General features: G+C 47.4%; 1 protein-coding gene across 1 annotated transcript in view; it reads right to left on the minus strand.

The window, feature by feature from the left end:
* Positions 1 to 869: 869 nt before the first annotated feature.
* Positions 870 to 18,052, minus strand: part of LOC134677317 (cytoplasmic FMR1-interacting protein) — a 104,067-nt gene continuing 86,884 nt past the window's right edge. The window contains exons 19-29 of the mRNA XM_063535752.1: positions 15,521 to 15,607; positions 13,965 to 14,164; positions 12,125 to 12,258; positions 8,187 to 8,378; positions 7,028 to 7,152; positions 5,674 to 5,752; positions 5,322 to 5,416; positions 3,995 to 4,176; positions 3,506 to 3,568; positions 2,471 to 2,618; positions 870 to 1,025 (exon numbers count right to left, since the gene is read on the minus strand). Of these exons, the coding sequence (XP_063391822.1) occupies positions 870 to 1,025; positions 2,471 to 2,618; positions 3,506 to 3,568; positions 3,995 to 4,176; positions 5,322 to 5,416; positions 5,674 to 5,752; positions 7,028 to 7,152; positions 8,187 to 8,378; positions 12,125 to 12,258; positions 13,965 to 14,164; positions 15,521 to 15,607 (1,461 nt within the window). The remainder of the gene's footprint in view (positions 1,026 to 2,470; positions 2,619 to 3,505; positions 3,569 to 3,994; positions 4,177 to 5,321; positions 5,417 to 5,673; positions 5,753 to 7,027; positions 7,153 to 8,186; positions 8,379 to 12,124; positions 12,259 to 13,964; positions 14,165 to 15,520; positions 15,608 to 18,052) is intronic.

Here is an 18,052-nt window from a genome sequence, read left to right on the forward strand (position 1 = left end):
CTATTTTACAAACAAATTATTGCAGTGACAACATTGTCTTACTTTTTTTGGTATTGAATTACGTTTTGCAGTTTAATGCTACTTATATTAAAGAATACAAATTGTCTTTTTTCTTAAACACTATCTATATTATTAATCGGGATTTAGGTACATCTACTGATTTCATTGGGATTATGACAACTTGACAACCCTATATCTAACTTACTTGTCAGCCGATTCGCATGTTTACTCGCCTACTATATAACCAAGGCTCGGAACCGGTTTATCAAATACCGGTATATACCGGTTAATTTCGGTTTCCCACCGAACTTTCATAAGACCGCGAACGTTTTAAGAACTTTATTGTAACCTAATTAAACCAGTTTATTCGACGAGCGACGAGACACACTGGAGGTGTGCCACGTAAACTTAGACAGCGACATAAACCGGTTACCTACAGAGAACGTTATGGAAATGTTCTCCTAAAAACCGGTTTAAAAGTAACGGTTTTTCGACCGATACCGAAATTAAAATGTTTTGTGCCATAAAGGTCCTGATAAATAATAAATTTTAAAAAAAGTGTTTTGCGCCAAGGACATGATAACAGTTTGGAAATTTAACCGGTTTCATAGCCTCTCACTTAACCAGCTTAGTTGACGCCATGTTGCGGCGCCCTGGGGGGAGAGAAGCATCCGCTAGATTGTCCGGACTCGCCTACTTAGTTAACCATGTTGGGGCGCGCTGGGGGGCGGAAAGCGCCGCACATGTTCGACGCTGGCTACATATACCCCCCTCCCCCCCACTCGCCTGCTACCTTAGTTGACGCCATGTTATGGCGCACTGGGGGAGGGAATCCCCGCTACATGTGGGGGACACACTCGCCTAGTTAGTTAACCATGTTGCGGCGCGCTGGGGGGCGGGAAGCAGCGCACGTGCTCGACGCCGGCGCGCTCGTCGTCGGCCGCCAGGTGGCGCGCCAGCACGCCGAAGATCTGCGAGTTCAGCACCTGGAAGCGGCGGATGCGGTCCACCATGCGCTTCAGCGGCTGGGGAAACAGAATCGAGTGTCAGCAGGCGTGGTCACAGAATAAATACAAAATACAAAAAAGTTTATTAACAAATTTAGGTAGTTAATATACAAAAATATAACTATATCCGTCAGAGACCAAACTAGGCTGAGCCTGTACCTTGGCCGTCTGATCTGCGAATGTGGTTATGAATGTGCAATTTTACCTATAAGATAGGTGACTTGATAGTTAAATATGTAGATATAATAGTACTAGGTATTCACTCTCTTTAATTAAAGGCTTTTTATTTATTTATTTATATTCACTCTCTAACAAAACGCGTCTGTTACGATCAGGACAGATATGGCCGCTAGGTGGCGACAGCGCCACGCGCGGCTTATGGCAAACCCCAAAATTGATGTGGAACGGATGTACTTTTAGCTACCTGTAGCAAAGCGACAAAATCGCGAATCGCATCGCAACAAGTAGCTACAAGTACATCCGTCCCACACCAATTTTGGTGGCTAGCCTATAGTCATATCTGTCCTAAACGCGTTTTGTTAGAGAGTGAATCTTCAGTACCTAGTACTATTATTTATTCTGTGAGTCGAAAGTATAGGGTTGTTACCACTTGGTGAATTTTAATAACTAAGTCTAGTTAAATATATAGAAAATGGGCAATTTATCACAATAAATTGGAAACTTATAATTTACATGGTAAAAATAAATAAAACGGCCAAATGCGAGCTAAACTCGCTCGAAGTGGTCCGGTGTTTTTAATTAGCGAGTTTTGGCTGTCATCTGGCGTTATGTTATTTTCTGCTTAGGGGCTATTCATAGATTACGTCATTTCAAATTACGGAGGGGGTCTGGACATCGGATGATGGTAGCATGACGTAGGAGGAAACGCGGTCAATCGAAGACCCCACCACGACCACGGCCACGACGGTGACCCTGCCCAGTGGAGACCCTCACCTTCTAGAAGATACTTACGATCCCCTTGACCAGTTCGTCCTTGCCATCGACCCGCTGCACCCTGAGGATGTGGTAGCACAAGTCCAGGGCCTCTGCTGCCCCAGCAGGGCCACGACGGTGACCCTGCCCAGTGGAGACCCTCACCTTCTAGAAGATACTTACGATGCCCTTGACCAGCTCGTCCTTGCCATCGACGCGCTGCACCCTGAGGATGTGGTAGCAGAAGTCCAGGGCCTGGAAGCGGCGCTGCTGCCCCAGCAGGGCCACGATGGTGCAGCCTGCCCAGTGGAGACCCTCACCTTCTAGAAGATACTTACGATCCCCTCTGCCCAGTGGAGACCCTCACCTTCTAGAGGATACTTACGATCCTCTTGACCAGCTCGTCCTTGCCATCGACCCGCTGGACCCTGAGGATGTGGTAGCAGAAGTCCAGGGCCTCTGCTGCCCCAGCAGGGCCACGACGGTGCAACCTGCCCAGTGGAGACCCTCACCTTCTAGAAGATACTTACGATGCCCTTGACCAGCTCGTCCTTGCCATCCACCCGCTGCACCCTGAGGATGTGGTAGCAGAAGTCCAGGGCCTCGAAGCGGCGCTGCTGCCCCAGCAGGGCCACGATGGTGCAGCCTGCCCAGTGGAGACCCTCGCCGAACAGTTCCCTGCAAGAAGATTGGGTTAGGGTCTCCCCAAATATATCGACGCGCATTCGGCAAAAGCCGATAGGAAAAAAGAGCGAAAAAGTCGTCGTTCGGCTCGTCTCGCATCGGCCGGCACCTGCCAACGCGTCGACGGCTTTTTCGCTCTTATTGCGCGGACATAAAGCTTTTTCCTATCGGCTTTTGCCGAATGCGCGTCGATATATTTGGGGAGACCCTTAGGAGGATGAAGTAGACTTTCACCTTATTGTCGATGGCGCTTACGCCGCACAGCTGTTGCTGTATTTATATCGGAGCATCGTTAATAATGGCGTAAGTGCCATCGACAATAAGGTTCCTTTTCATAGATAACGTCACAATTTAGTGAGAGAAACAACAAGCACTAACTAAAATTAAGATAATGCATTTAATTAATTTGACGACACCTGAGGTGGATGTCGATGAAGCCTGCGTTGTGGATCTGGAGGTACCTGTGTTGTTTTTAGGGTTCCGTACCCAAAGGGTAAAACGGGACCCTATTACTAAGACTTCGCTGTCCGTCCGTCCGTCCGTCTGTCCGTCTGTCTGTCACCAGGCTGTATCTCACGAACCGTGATAGCTAGACAGTTGAAATTTTCACAGATGATGTATTTCTGTTGCCGCTATAACAACAAATACTAAAAACAGAATAAAATAAAGATTTAAATGGGGCTCCCATACAACAAACGTGATTTTTGACCAAAGTTAAGCAACGTCGGGAGTGGTCAGTACTTGGTGACCGTTTTTGTTTTTGCTTTTTTTTTGTTTTTTTTTTTTTGCATTATGGTACGGAACCCTTCGTGCGCGAGTCCGACTCGCACTTGCCCAGTTTTTTATTATTATTTTAATGACTAAAATAATGTAAAACTCACTCGACGGTGAACTGTGTATCGGTGACCGGGATGCAATACAGGAATTGGAGAGCCGACCACAGTCTGAAACATAACAGCATTTATAAAAATTGTAAAAACAATCCAACTTAAAATTTAACCATATGGTTTTCGGAGCAAAACTATAGTTCCTTTTTTTATCAATAGAAGAAACGTCAACAATCTAGACGTGCCTTTTTATTGAAAAACACTTTTGAAAAATAAGTCACGGCAAATATGTAACAAATATGAATCATATACGATTATTTATATTCTTCTACTTTCATAAGTAATAGTTACTGATTTTTAAAAAGCGTTTTTCAATTAAAAGACGCGTCAAGATCGCGTAGTCTTTTTCTAATGCTAAAAATAAACGAATTATAGTAGTGGTTAAGGATGATGCGTATTGAACCCTCGTGGACGTCAGCTGCCGCTCCGTTTGTGGGTTGAGGAGCGGCAGCCATGAACGCGGAGACGTCTCATAACCGTTACCTGTGGAACTCGTTAGTGTCGTCGGCGTGCAGGGGGGCGGCGTGGGGCGCGGCGGGGGGGAGGGGCCAGGCGGGCGCGGCGAGGCAGGCGCGCAGGCGCCGCAGCACCACCGAGAACAGCGACAGCCCGCAGCAGAGACGCTCGCGGGTCAGTAAGTCCCCTTCACGGGCCAGCTGGCTTTGCTGCATATAACAATAACAGTTAAGAGCCCTTCAACGTGCACACTAGCGCCACAGCTAAATAATCGTGATTATTTAAATTTAACGAAAGATATTGAAAAAAGGGGGCCGCTACGTACTGTATTGTGTATTTAAGTACCTTTTGAATACATCAGACTAGTTTTTATGTTGCTGGATTCGTCAATCTATGCGTCCAAAGTTAAAACGGCCGTTTTTAGTGTTCCGTACAAAACTTTGTTTACGGAACACTTATGAGATCACTTCGGTCTTACAAATCAGTTAAATACGTTTTTCTCAGAGACCGTTTGACATAGATACCTAAAATTTGGAACAGTTATAGCAATTACCACCACTCATATTGTAAATAAGTCAAAACTGCATATTTCTTATTAAAGGGGGAAATTTAGGGGGTTGAGAGGGGTAGGCTGAAACTTTTTTCATTTGTAAGAATCGTGTGGGGTACCATTAGAAAGCTTGCAAAAAATTTAGTCGATGGACTGATTTTGACTTCATTTTAGACTGCAATAGTTTCGTCAAAAAATGCATTTAAAGTTGCAAGTTTTCATACAAAAATGTTCACCTCTGTCCTGGCGGTCAGTAGAAAAAGGCGCGTAATTCAATTTTTCCATGAGACGATATCCCTTCGTGTCTACATTTTTCAAATTTACCGTTATTTAGAAATAGCGCCTTATTGAGAACCTACAATAGTACCCTGTTTTGTTTGAAAATTGCACAATTGTATTTTATTTTTGTGCTGGCCCATTTCTCAAACGATATTAGCCTAATATTATTAGTGTGTTGTCATGGCAACCCATACGGTTTGACCGTTCGTGGACTAATAATATTAGTCTAATATCGTTCGATAAATGGACCCCAGTACTAACCAGACTATGGAGCCAAATAGTCTGTAATAAATGACTTTTCACCACACCAGCTCGGAAAGGCTTACTTTGCGCTTCAAAAACTGATAGCAAAGTTGCATTTTATTCACATGTGAGGCAAAGTAATCAAATGCAAATTTTGAGGTGTTCTCTTATGTTTCCTAGTTGAATTGACTTTTAAATGATGATTTGGAATGATAAATATTTAATAACATTCATTTGGATTTTGCCCCCTTGTAAAACAAATAACTATATTCTATTGATTACCTTGGCAGTGCCGTACTTGTCGACGTTCTGAACGATCTGCAGCGCGGCATACTTGGCCTCCAGACGCTTTTGCTTCGTCTCGGGCTTCTCGCCCTCTGAAAATGAGTTTATTTCTCTTTATTGTATGTACAGTCGCCATCTTTTTACTCAATGCTATCATTTTACTATTTACGTGACTGTGTAAGAATGGTATTCCATCTGTGACTCAAAATGTTCGCATGTAATGCCGAATATTCGGTATTCAGCCGAGAGAGGGGCCGAATATTCGGTATTCGGCCAAATTCACTATTCGAGGTATCTCTAATTCTGCGCATATGAATTGTATTAAATATGTTTTGAAAACTTAGTTTACCAGCTGTGAATGGTCTGGGCAGTATGTTCTGAAAGGGCGCCGCATGCAGTAAGTCCGTCACCTCCTCCTGGCTCAGCGCCTAAACATACAAAAATAAACAAAAGATCTTAAATAATGCCTTCATTCAAGTATAGGGTTGTGCACAAATCACGCGAGAGTTTTTCGGCTACTTTTTGACCCCCTCCTCCCCCTTGGTGATATTTGGCGAGGTTTTTGGCTACCCCCCTCCCCCCACACAACCTCACGTGTATTTATTTGTTTTTTTTATTCAACCTAATTTTAAGATAAATAGTATTGTCTATAGAACATCTTGTTTATTTTTCTATTTTCGTTAAATAGACTTGCTATTTGAAGTGCAGAGTGGAGATTTATGTTTAACGAAACCGAGAAAAAGTATCTACTCATGTGGTAGGTTTTTTTTCTAAGTTTCGTTTACTGTAGAAAAATACACGTGAGGTTTCCTTATACCACCCCCCCCCCCTCCTCCAACGTGATATATCGTGATTTTTTCGTGGCCCCCCCTCCCCCATCGAACCTCGCGTGATTTGTGCACAAGACCTATATATCGGCAGAATTTATTAGGCCAGGGATACTATCTTAATCCGTTTCAATTGCTGAATTTGCTCTAAGGTTCTTAAAAATTATATATTTGTTAAGTTTTGGAGTGGAAACACTTTTTTTAGGGTTTCGTACCCAAAGGGTAAAAACGGGACCTTATTACGAAGACCTCGCTGTCTGTCTGTCCGTCTGCCTGTCACAGTTGACATTTTCACAGATGGTGTATTTCTGTTGCCGCGAATACTAAAAACAGAACAAAATATTTTAATGGGTCTCCCATACAACAAACTGTCCGATCAGATATCTGTCAACTGTGCGCGGTAGTGCCGTCTCCCTCGCTCCCGTGTCGCCGACTCACCTGCTCGACGAGCATGCAGAACAGTATGATGTTGCCGAGCTCCCGGAACGCGTGGAACAGTTCCGTGCGCGCGTCGGGGTACTGCACGATATCTGTCAGCTGTGCGCGGTAGTGCCGTCTCCCTCGCTCCCGTGTCGCCGACTCACCTGCTCGACGAGCATGCAGAACAGTATGATGTTGCCGAGCTCCCGGAACGCGTGGAACAGTTCCGTGCGCGCGTCGGGGTACTGCACGATATCTGTCAGCTGTGCGCGGTAGTGCCGTCTCCCTCGCTCCCGTGTCGCCGTCTCACCTGCTCGACTAGCATGCAGAACAGTATGATGTTGCCGAGCTCCCGGAACGCGTGGAACAGTTCTGTGCGCGCGTCGGGGTACTGCACGATATCTGTCAACTGTGCGCGGTAGTGCCGTCTCCCTCGCTCCCGTGTCGCCGTCTCACCTGCTCGACTAGCATGCAGAACAGTATGATGTTGCCGAGCTCCCGGAACGCGTGGAACAGTTCCGTGCGCGCGTCGGGGTACTGCACGATATCTGTCAACTGTGCGTGGTAGTAGCCCAGGACGCCTAAAACAAATATTTATTATTGTATGTATATACAGGTTGGTTTGGATCTATATCTGAATCCATAAAGTCTTTTCACCTATTTTTGCATTTTCTAATATTGTTTGTCATAATGATCAGTTGTCCTAACACTAAAAACCCTAATTTTGGTTTCCCTAAATATTGATTAGGTACTTATCCTAATGTTATTATTAAGCATAGGTATTTCCTTTTTTGCGAGGGTCGCAGTTCCAACCCTAACCTAACCCACTTTTGTGGCAGCAAGTTCTAAAACCTAACCATTTTTCAGAACCTTACATTATGGAAGATAATCGTTATGACAATTGATCCTTAGGGCATGTGCCCATTAGGACAAACCAGTTAGGGCAGGACAAACTTTGTTAGGGATTTAGAATGACACCCGGTTGATCTCTCGCTCTGAAAATGATCCACATTATCATATGGTAGTATTTGATAAAAAGATAATTAGTAATTTATTTGTTATTTTCGAAGTAAAATTAATCTTATACTAAGTAATCATGGTCACCCTATGACTTTTGCCTTACGCTGTATGGAAAGCGACAAGACGTCACATTGAGTAGGGTGACCACGTTGTATTCAAAAATGTTTTCCACCACTTGTTATCTGAAAAATATACATCATTATTGGTGATAAACAATAATTAACACCATTTAGGCTCATCTTTGAATTCTGTATGATTTCTTGTTCTCTTGCTGCTCGACCCCGAAATCACCCTGTATATATTTGTAATATGCAGAGCAGTCTTTAATTCTAAAATCTAAAATGTGTCTTAAGTCTAAAATTTGCTTAAAGTTCTTACTATCAGTCATAGACTAGGAATCCTCTAGACCGAGTTTAGAGCAATTATTTAATGCAGCCGATGATGCCAAAAATGCGGGGGTGCGCGGGACGAGGTGAGCGAAATCCCGTGCCAACGTGATCTATCGTGATTTTTTCGTGACCCCCCTCCCCCTATCGAACCTCGCCTGATTTGTGCACAAGCCCATAGCGATGTTGTGTTGTCGGGTTGTTGTTACCATTGGAGCCGTAGTCGTATCTCGGCAGCTTGCAGTGTCTCGGCATGGCCGCGTGCAGCGCGCGCGTGAACTGCGCCAGAGACCCGTGCAGCAGCCCCCGGGCTACGCCCAGCAGCTCGGAGACCACCACGGCCACGCCCTGGTAGCCTAGCAGCCGCACCAGCGCGTGCAGGTGCTGGGTGCCCACGAAACCTGGTCATAAAGAGAATGTCATCATCTTCCTCCGTCGTCCCGGCTTTTTGTTTTATTTTATTTTTATTTATTTGGCTCACAAAACAAGTTACAGACATTTACAGGAATTACATTAATAAGCTTACAGTTCAGATCTGGACTATAACTCCAAACATGTGTGCACAGAAAGATATGAACTTTCAGTTAAAATATAACGCTAGAGGGATGAGATGTCAAGAAAAATTATATATACTTTTTGCCACGGCCCACAGTGGTTCGGGTTGTATGGGCGCGCGGAATTAATTGTTTTTAAGCAGTGTTGCCAGATCTACTGATTAAGCAGTAGATCTATCTGATTTTAAAAATATCTACTGATCTACTGCTTTTTGCTGCTGAGCTACTGATTTTTCGAAAACGAATGATTATTCGTCGTGACCGGATCATCTAGTTACTTTATACCGTCGTATCGTGTCGTCTAGTGAACATTGCTCGATAAAAAAGCGCCGCACTTAAAAACCGCCTTCGTGCGAATACAATGATTATCCATTTGTATCATTCAAACGCTTTTTTAACGCCCGGTGAATAAGCTCCCGTGCGAATGGGGGCCTAAAAAGGAAAAAAAAAACAAATTTTCTATGGGAGGTTGGTGTCAGGTAAATTTTTTTGTTCAATTTTACCTATTGCAGACATCACTTTTTAAATCTACTGCTTTTTTCCCCTATCTACTGCTAAACCGATTTTTTTTCTACTGAATATTTCAGATTTCATCTGGCAACACTGTTTTTAAGAAAAGGTGGGATTATAAAACATGTGTAATGTGGTTTTATCGATAGAAATAGGTAAAATAAATAAAATAAATATTATTTTTTTTCAATATTAGAAATTTATATTAAAATTATCAAAAATATACTATAAAATACAAAATAATGAAAACCTTAACATTAACATACTTGTATAATAATTCAAAAATGGCTTACAGAATAAAATTGCAATAAATTGAGTAGATAATAAAAATAATTACTAGTATAAATAAATAAAGAAGGCTTTAAATTAATTATTTTCTACAATAAATTGTTGTATTTCGTCGTGCTCTCGTCATGTTTTCTTATGATTATTTTTTGCTCTTAAGCTGTAAATAAAAGGGTCAGAAGATGTCAAAAGCATGTATATGATATCTTCGTTCGCAGATTCCCTAGCATTTCCTCGAATGGTACATACTGTACCGACGATAATCCTTATTCCGCGCTTCCTGGGCTTCTTCGGTTAACATTCCAATAGGTAGAGCAGCAGCGGATATTATGTTACCTCCATGGGTCAGTATTATGTGTACTGTATTTGGAATATATTACCATCTGTACAAGCCAACGAATATGTCAGCTGTTTTATTGCAGTAATCTCCAAATTTTTCAGCATCTATTGTGGCACCAGTGTCAATTGCCTGTAATATTACTGAAAACCGGTGAATCAGTTCTTCATCTACCCCTGTAGTCTCCGCAACTAAACTTGGGTTACTGAAAAATCTCCTGGAGGTATTACCATCATTAGATGACCCCATACCTTGCTTGACGATGTCAACTTTCAAACCCAATCTTTCGTACAACTCTTTTGGAATTCTCTTCTTTTCTGCTTCTTTTTGTGGCCGTGCATCTGCATTTATACTCCATTTACAAAATGATTTATTGTAGGCTACGTGTTGGTTATTTAATTCTCAGGCTTTCAATACACTTATGCACATCCCGGTCACTTGAGATAGCAATTTCAACTAACTCTGCATTTAAAATGCTAAAACTTGCCATAACTACTAAGTTGGTACAATAACGCAATAAAACAGTGTTATTTTCTCGAATCGATAATTGTAAATAAAGAAGAAGAAAATAATGTATACATTTTATACCCAAAATCAAGATATTTATTTATTAATCACCCTCAATAAGGTGTTAACCTCATTAAGGTGTTTCCTTACATTAAGTACGCTCACTAGTTATATGGTCATTATTCAAATGTTTGCAGGCCCCGGCAGTTGAAATCAATTAAGTAATTATCTCAGATACTTAAGCTATCATTTGTGCTATTTTTCGATGGAGCGGACGCTGGCGGAAGGAAGTAATACTCTTTTGAATAATGAAAATTGGCAAAATAATGACTATGTTGTTTTCGCCCAAGCCATACTCAAATTAAGCCACAAACTCACTAATATTATGTAACATATAAATAGCTTAATATATGCTCCTGTAATTAAAATAAATATTTTATATACTTTAGCGCTGGTTTCAGAAATATATGACATGCAATAAACAAGTTTTTTGACGGAACATTGGCATGTGTACAGCATCGTGTACTTTGGTCTATTAATTTACTAATAAATAATACACCAAAATGAAAATCCTTTCACTATAGAGCTACACAAGTATTCTAGTTTTAGATTTAAGACATACGTATGGCTAAAGCTGACCTGTAAAATTTCGACTTTATTCCGCTCTTGAACCAATGTGCGCGGCCCATGGAAGCCTGCGGCCCGATTGGCGACTAACAGTGAACTAGCTAAGCGTGGCGAAGTGGGGCGTCGCCCACGGCCTCGCGCCCCAAGGGGGGCCTCGCGCGAGGCCCCTTCTGGCACAGTGAAAGAAGAGGGCCTCGCAGATGCGACTTCGCCCACGGCTAGTAATAGTTCACGCTACGCCACTGGCAATTAATGCCGAGAATTGGAACAGTAAGGCCCACTTGCACCATCCCACAAACCCGGGGTTAAGCGGTTTAACGTCAACCAAGTGTCAAATTGTACTGGTAAGCATGGTAACTCCAGGTTTAACCGGTTAACCCCAGGTTAGTGGAATGGTGCAAGTGGGCCTAAGGAGTTTTTACGAAAACAACTGCCATCTGACCTTCCAACCCAGAGGGGAAACTAGGCCTTATTGGGATTGATCCGGTTACCTAACGATATTTTCCTTCACCGAAAAGCGCCTGGCAAATATCAAATTATATTTCGTACGTAAGTTCCGAAAGACTCGTTGGTACGAGCCGGGGTTTGAACCCGCGACACCATTAGACGCCACCAGTAGAACCATAGAGTAATAAAATTCCGCTACATGACGCTAGATGTCGAGTAAGAAATAACGCACGTTTTGGTAAGAAAACTGCTAAACTATGGAGTTACCACTCTTTATTTCCCTATATTACTCTATCCTCCTTGCCTCGTTATCCCCAGTGATGAGGGTCGTGACCTCCCTTCTGAATCACCTTCTCTCTCACAATTTCTCTCCATCTGGTTCTGTCCTTGGCGGTGTGGAGAGCCATGTGGACTGTGGAGTCAAGAGCGGTGCGGATCTGGTCAGTCCAGGCGTTTTCCCATCCACTTTGCCTGCTATATGTCCGAAGTACTCAAGGACTCTGCGTAGACATTCAGATGACAGCCGCGACGAGATCTTGAGTTCTCGCAGTATAGAGACGTTACTCCGAAATGCTGTCCAGGGGATACGAAGCATCTTTCTCCAGAAACACATCTCGAAAGCGTCAATGCGTTTGCGGTCAGCAGCTTTCAACGTCCACGTCTCAGCGCCAGACGTAAAGATTGAGAAGACTAGGGTCCGTACCAGTTTGGTTTTAGTTTTTACGGAAATGCTGCGATCTTTCCAGATATTTCCATTGGTCTTCACAGTAATCGCAGTCCATGTAGGCGGTAGACTCCCCAAAATACCTTCTTTAGTCGCTGCAACTGTCATCTGCAAAGATGCTGTGGCCAATGATGATGATGATGAGAACTAAATTACCTGCGTACTGCGCGTACTGCGCCGAGTAAGCCAGGCTGAGCTGCTTGGAGCCCCACAGCAGAGCGTGCCCATACTGCTGCGGCCGCTCCCGTTGCACGTTGGCCGCGAACTGGATGCCGCGGCATTTCACGAACCTGCGGGTTTAAATAATTCTGATTAATAGGCCCCGTGCATGAACTATAGGGGTCCGCATAGGACCCGTTAGATTTTTGGCGCGAGGCGTAAATGTGTTCGTTTATGCTTCCGATGTAGCCCACAAGATGGCAGAACCTACTATGCACAAGGAAACGTACCGACGAGAACGGTAGATGGTAGCACTTGCTTTGGCAATGTACATATGCACATATGTTTCCGATTCAGGCCACAAGATTGCAGACCCGCCAACTCGTACAATGGGTTTTTTAAGGTAGGGCATTGACCCATTATGCCCCCCCAACCCCCCTCCCCCCCTAGCTACGGCCCTGCAGTAGCCGCGTTGTAGCAGTAATTCGGCAGTAGATTCGTTTAGAGTGACCCAGCCGTATGGAGCTAGTACTCCGTGGTCACTCTCGCGGAGGATGCTCTACATACATAAGTCAGCATTTCCCAATTTCCAAATTTCTCTTCTTTAAGACGGCCAAGAGGTGGGTCCCGAATTTGGCAGTTTTTGTTTGGTGGGTCGGAGCCCAGTCAATTTTAAGAACCACTGCCCTAATTAAGGCATCGAGTACTGACCTGTCAGTGGCCGCGTTGTAGCAGTAATTGGGCAGTAGATCGTAGTTGAGTTCCCAGAACACGTGGAGAGTGATCCGGCCGTAGGGCGCTAGTACTCCGTGGTCACTCTCGCGGAGGATGCTCTCGAAGTCGTCGAGCGCCAGGTAGCGGCTGAGGAGCTTGTGGTAGAGGCTTGTGGCGGGTGGATGGAGGATGTCATCAGATATAAGTCAAGGCATCGAGTACACTCGGGTGCTGACCTGTCAGTGGCCGCGTTGTAGCAGTAATTGGCCAGTAGATCGTAGTTCAGCTCCCAAAACACGTGGAGAGTGACCCGGCCGTAGGGGGCTAGTAATCCGTGTTCACTCTCGCGGAGGATGCTCTACTAAGTAATAAGATATGAGTCAAGGCATCGAGTACACTCGGGTATTGTCCTGTCAGTGGCCGCGTTGTAGCAGTAATTCGGCAGTAGATCGTAGTTGAGTTCCCAGAACACGTGGAGTGACCCGGCCGTAGGGGGCTAGTACTCCGTGGTCACTCTCGCGGAAAGTACTGACCTGTCAGTGGCCGCGTTGTAGCAGTAATTCGGCAGTAGGTCGTAGTTGAGCTCCCAGAACACGTGGAGAGTGACCCGGCCGTAGGGCGCTAGTACTCCGTGGTCACTCTCGCGGAGGATGCTCTAAGTCGTCAGATATAAGTCAAGGCATCGAGTACACTCGGGTACTGACCTGTCAGTGGCCGCGTTGTAGCAGTAATTTGGCAGTAGGTCGTAGTTGAGTTCCCAGAACACGTGGAGTGACCCGGCCGTAGGGGTCTAGTACTCCGTGGTCACTCTCGCGGAAAGTACTGACCTGTCAGTGGCCGCGTTGTAGCAGTAATTCGGCAGTAGATCGTAGTTGAGCTCCCAGAACACGTGGAGAGTGACCCGGCCGTAGGGCGCTAGTACTCCGTGGTCACTCTCGCGGAGGATGCTCTAAGTCGTCAGATATAAGTCAAGGCATCGAGTACACTCGGGTACTGACCTGTCAGTGGCCGCGTTGTAGCAGTAATTCGGCAGTAGATCGTAGTTGAGCTCCCAGAACACATGGAGAGTGACCCGGCCGTAGGGCGCTAGTACTCCGTGGTCACTCTCGCGGAGGATACTGACCTGTCAGTGGCCGCGTTGTAGCAGTAATTCGGCAGTAGATCGTAGTTGAGCTCCCAGAACACATGGAGAGTGACCCGGCCGTAGGGGGCTAGTACTCCGTGGTCACTCTCGCGGAGGATGCTCTCGAAGTCGTCGAGAGCCAGGTATCGGCTGAGGAGCTTGTGGCAGAGGCGGTTCACGGCTATCAGGCCTTCCAGTTCCTGGTAAACCATGGGATTGTTTAGGAAACATATTTTCGTGTATTGTCCAGTCAGCAGCAGAAGTTGCTAAGCGGGCGAGGTGTCCAAAATTACCTTGACACGCTCTTATTCTCTTAACAATAAAGTTGCGTCAAGATCATTTTGAACACCTGGCCCGCTTAGCAACTTCTGCTGCTGACTGCGCATACAAAGGAGGAGTACTAGGAGTAGTTGTTATTTCATATTTGGTTTATGATTATGAAAGTCTCTAGTTATATTGAAACGAATTTGTATTGTATAATGCACATTGGGTCTTAGGAAGTTATAGTTCATGCACGCCCTGCGCATTAGACACTACCCATAAGACTATAGTTAGTTTTTTTAGCATTAGAAAGAACTTCAAAGAAGGTAAGCGATCTTGACATGTCTTATAATGGAAAAACGCTTTTTAAAAATCAGTAACTATTACTTGTGAAAGCAGAAGAATATAACTGATAGTATTCGATTCATAATTGTTACATATTTGCCGTAACTTATTTTTTAAATGTATTTTCAATTACAAGACACATCAACATTGTTTACCTTATTTCTAATGCTAAAAAAAAACGAACTATAGCTAGGTCTCAGATTGTGTCTAAAAATCTAAAGATAAGTACAAATCCAGACAGAAACCTTTAGATAACGACTTTTTTTTTATAGTAGTAAGATATGTGCTGCGGTAAGAGCGTGCGACTTTCAATCCGGAGGTCGCGGGTTCAAACCCCGGCTCGTACCAATGAGTTTTTCGGAACTCACGTACGAAATATCATTTGATATTTACCAGTCGCTTTTCGGTCCCGGGTTGAATCCCGGTAAGGGCATTTATTTGTATAATGATACAGATATTTGTTCCTGAGTCATGGTTGTTTTCTATGTATTTAAGTATTTATATATTATATATATCGTTGTGTGAGTACCCACAACACAAGCTTTCTTGAGCTTACCGTGGGGCTCAGTCAATTTGTGTAAAAATGTCCTGTAATATTTATTTTATTTTATTTAATCTGCAAAACGTAATTCAAGACCAAAAAAGTAAGACAATGTTGCTATTGCAATATGTAATTTGTTTGTAAAATAGTAAATTCTTTTTGATAAATAATAACGCTAAGATGAATTATTTATTCGTAATTTTACTCCTACTATTTAAAAAAAGTACTTTCATTTAATTATTTTTACATAAATACAAGACGCGCTAGTAAAAAGTGGCAACATTGTTTACTTTTTTTTGGTCCTGAATTACGTTTTGCAGTTTAGTTGTCAAGCGGACTCCCATGAGCCGTCGCAAAATGCCGGGATAACGCGAGGAAGAAGAAATAGTAGTGAAGTAAATGAACTTACCACAACACCCGTGATGTCGCCGGCTTCGAACTTGGCCACCGCCGCATCCAGGGCCCGGTGCATGTCCGCGTTGATCCGCTGGGCCACCTGATGACATTAACATGTTATAGTGTAAAAAGTATAGACCTAGTATTACATAGATGAGCTATACGCGTGCCTCTGTGAGGGACAAAACATACGCAAAGTGACAATATTAAAAACACGTTTTAACATTCCTGACAGCATACCAAAAACAATCTACGTAATTCGGTCGGGTTATTGGTCGCCCACCATACTACATTTTTGGTGGGGAACAAACAAAAAGTGAGACTGTGACAAGGACAAATAATTATACCGCTTTCTCTGCTACTCCTACTGAAATTTCCATAAGTGCATTTCCATAAGTGTGTTCGGTCGTTTGGCCCTCCCCCGTGTCATCTCTATATTATTGTACCTCTATGGTAAAAAGTAACAGTGACAAATCATCGAACAGTGGGTCGCGCGGCAGCCGCGCGCAATGGATACCGGCCAACTCGATCATGGGCGCGCTCGCCCCGCGCCGCGCATGGAACCACTTATTGTCGGTGTCGGTTGTTGGGCGCGCGGCAAAGGAGTGTTTGGGCGCAGTTGCGCGCGCATGTGCTTCGGCAGAGGGTATCTAGTGCGAACGCTGCCGCCCTGCCCGGTGTTGAAGGATGGTGACGTACCAGGGCGCTGAGCGCGACGTGGCGGCCGAGCAGCGCGACGTGGCGCTGGCGCAGCAGCGAGGCGTAGCGCCCCGCCGCCGGGCCCGGTGTTGAAGGATGGTGACGTACCAGGGCGCTGAGCGCGACGTGGCGGCCGAGCAGCGCGACGTGGCGCTGGCGCAGCAGCGAGGCGTAGCGCCCCGCCGCCGGGCCCGGTGTTGAAGGATGGTGACGTACCAGGGCGCTGAGCGCGACGTGGCGGCCGAGCAGCGCGACGTGGCGCTGGCGCAGCAGCGAGGCGTAGCGCCCCGCCGCCGGGCCCGGTGTTGAAGGATGGTGACGTACCAGGGCGCTGAGCGCGACGTGGCGGCCGAGCAGCGCGACGTGGCGCTGGCGCAGCAGCGAGGCGTAGCGCCCCGCCGCCGGGCCCGGTGTTGAAGGATGGTGACGTACCAGGGCGCTGAGCGCGACGTGGCGGCCGAGCAGCGCGACGTGGCGCTGGCGCAGCAGCGAGGCGTAGCGCCCCGCCGCCGGGCCCGGTGTTGAAGGATGGTGACGTACCAGGGCGCTGAGCGCGACGTGGCGGCCGAGCAGCGCGACGTGGCGCTGGCGCAGCAGCGAGGCGTAGCGCCCCGCCGCCGGGCCCGGTGTTGAAGGATGGTGACGTACCAGGGCGCTGAGCGCGACGTGGCGGCCGAGCAGCGCGACGTGGCGCTGGCGCAGCAGCGAGGCGTAGCGCCCCGCCGCCGGGCCCGGTGTTGAAGGATGGTGACGTACCAGGGCGCTGAGCGCGACGTGGCGGCCGAGCAGCGCGACGTGGCGCTGGCGCAGCAGCGAGGCGTAGCGCCCCGCCGCCGGGCCCGGTGTTGAAGGATGGTGACGTACCAGGGCGCTGAGCGCGACGTGGCGGCCGAGCAGCGCGACGTGGCGCTGGCGCAGCAGCGAGGCGTAGCGCCCCGCCGCCGGGCCCGGTGTTGAAGGATGGTGACGTACCAGGGCGCTGAGCGCGACGTGGCGGCCGAGCAGCGCGACGTGGCGCTGGCGCAGCAGCGAGGCGTAGCGCCCCGCCGCCGGGCCCGGTGTTGAAGGATGGTGACGTACCAGGGCGCTGAGCGCGACGTGGCGGCCGAGCAGCGCGACGTGGCGCTGGCGCAGCAGCGAGGCGTAGCGCCCCGCCGCCGGGCCCGGTGTTGAAGGATGGTGACGTACCAGGGCGCTGAGCGCGACGTGGCGGCCGAGCAGCGCGACGTGGCGCTGGCGCAGCAGCGAGGCGTAGCGCCCCGCCGCCGGGCCCGGTGTTGAAGGATGGTGACGTACCAGGGCGCTGAGCGCGACGTGGCGGCCGAGCAGCGCGACGTGGCGCTGGCGCAGCAGCGAGGCGTAGCGCCCCGCCGCCGGGCCCGGTGTTGAAGGATGGTGACGTACCAGGGCGCTGAGCGCGACGTGGCGGCCGAGCAGCGCGACGTGGCGCTGGCGCAGCAGCGAGGCGTAGCGCCCCGCCGCCGGGCCCGGTGTTGAAGGATGGTGACGTACCAGGGCGCTGAGCGCGACGTGGCGGCCGAGCAGCGCGACGTGGCGCTGGCGCAGCAGCGAGGCGTAGCGCCCCGCCGCCGGGCCCGGTGTTGAAGGATGGTGACGTACCAGGGCGCTGAGCGCGACGTGGCGGCCGAGCAGCGCGACGTGGCGCTGGCGCAGCAGCGAGGCGTAGCGCCCCGCCGCCGGGCCCGGTGTTGAAGGATGGTGACGTACCAGGGCGCTGAGCGCGACGTGGCGGCCGAGCAGCGCGACGTGGCGCTGGCGCAGCAGCGAGGCGTAGCGCCCCGCCGCCGGGCCCGGTGTTGAAGGATGGTGACGTACCAGGGCGCTG

The sequence above is a fragment of the Cydia fagiglandana genome, chromosome 26 (assembly GCF_963556715.1).
Source record: "Cydia fagiglandana chromosome 26, ilCydFagi1.1, whole genome shotgun sequence".
Classification (NCBI taxonomy): domain Eukaryota; kingdom Metazoa; phylum Arthropoda; class Insecta; order Lepidoptera; family Tortricidae; genus Cydia; species Cydia fagiglandana.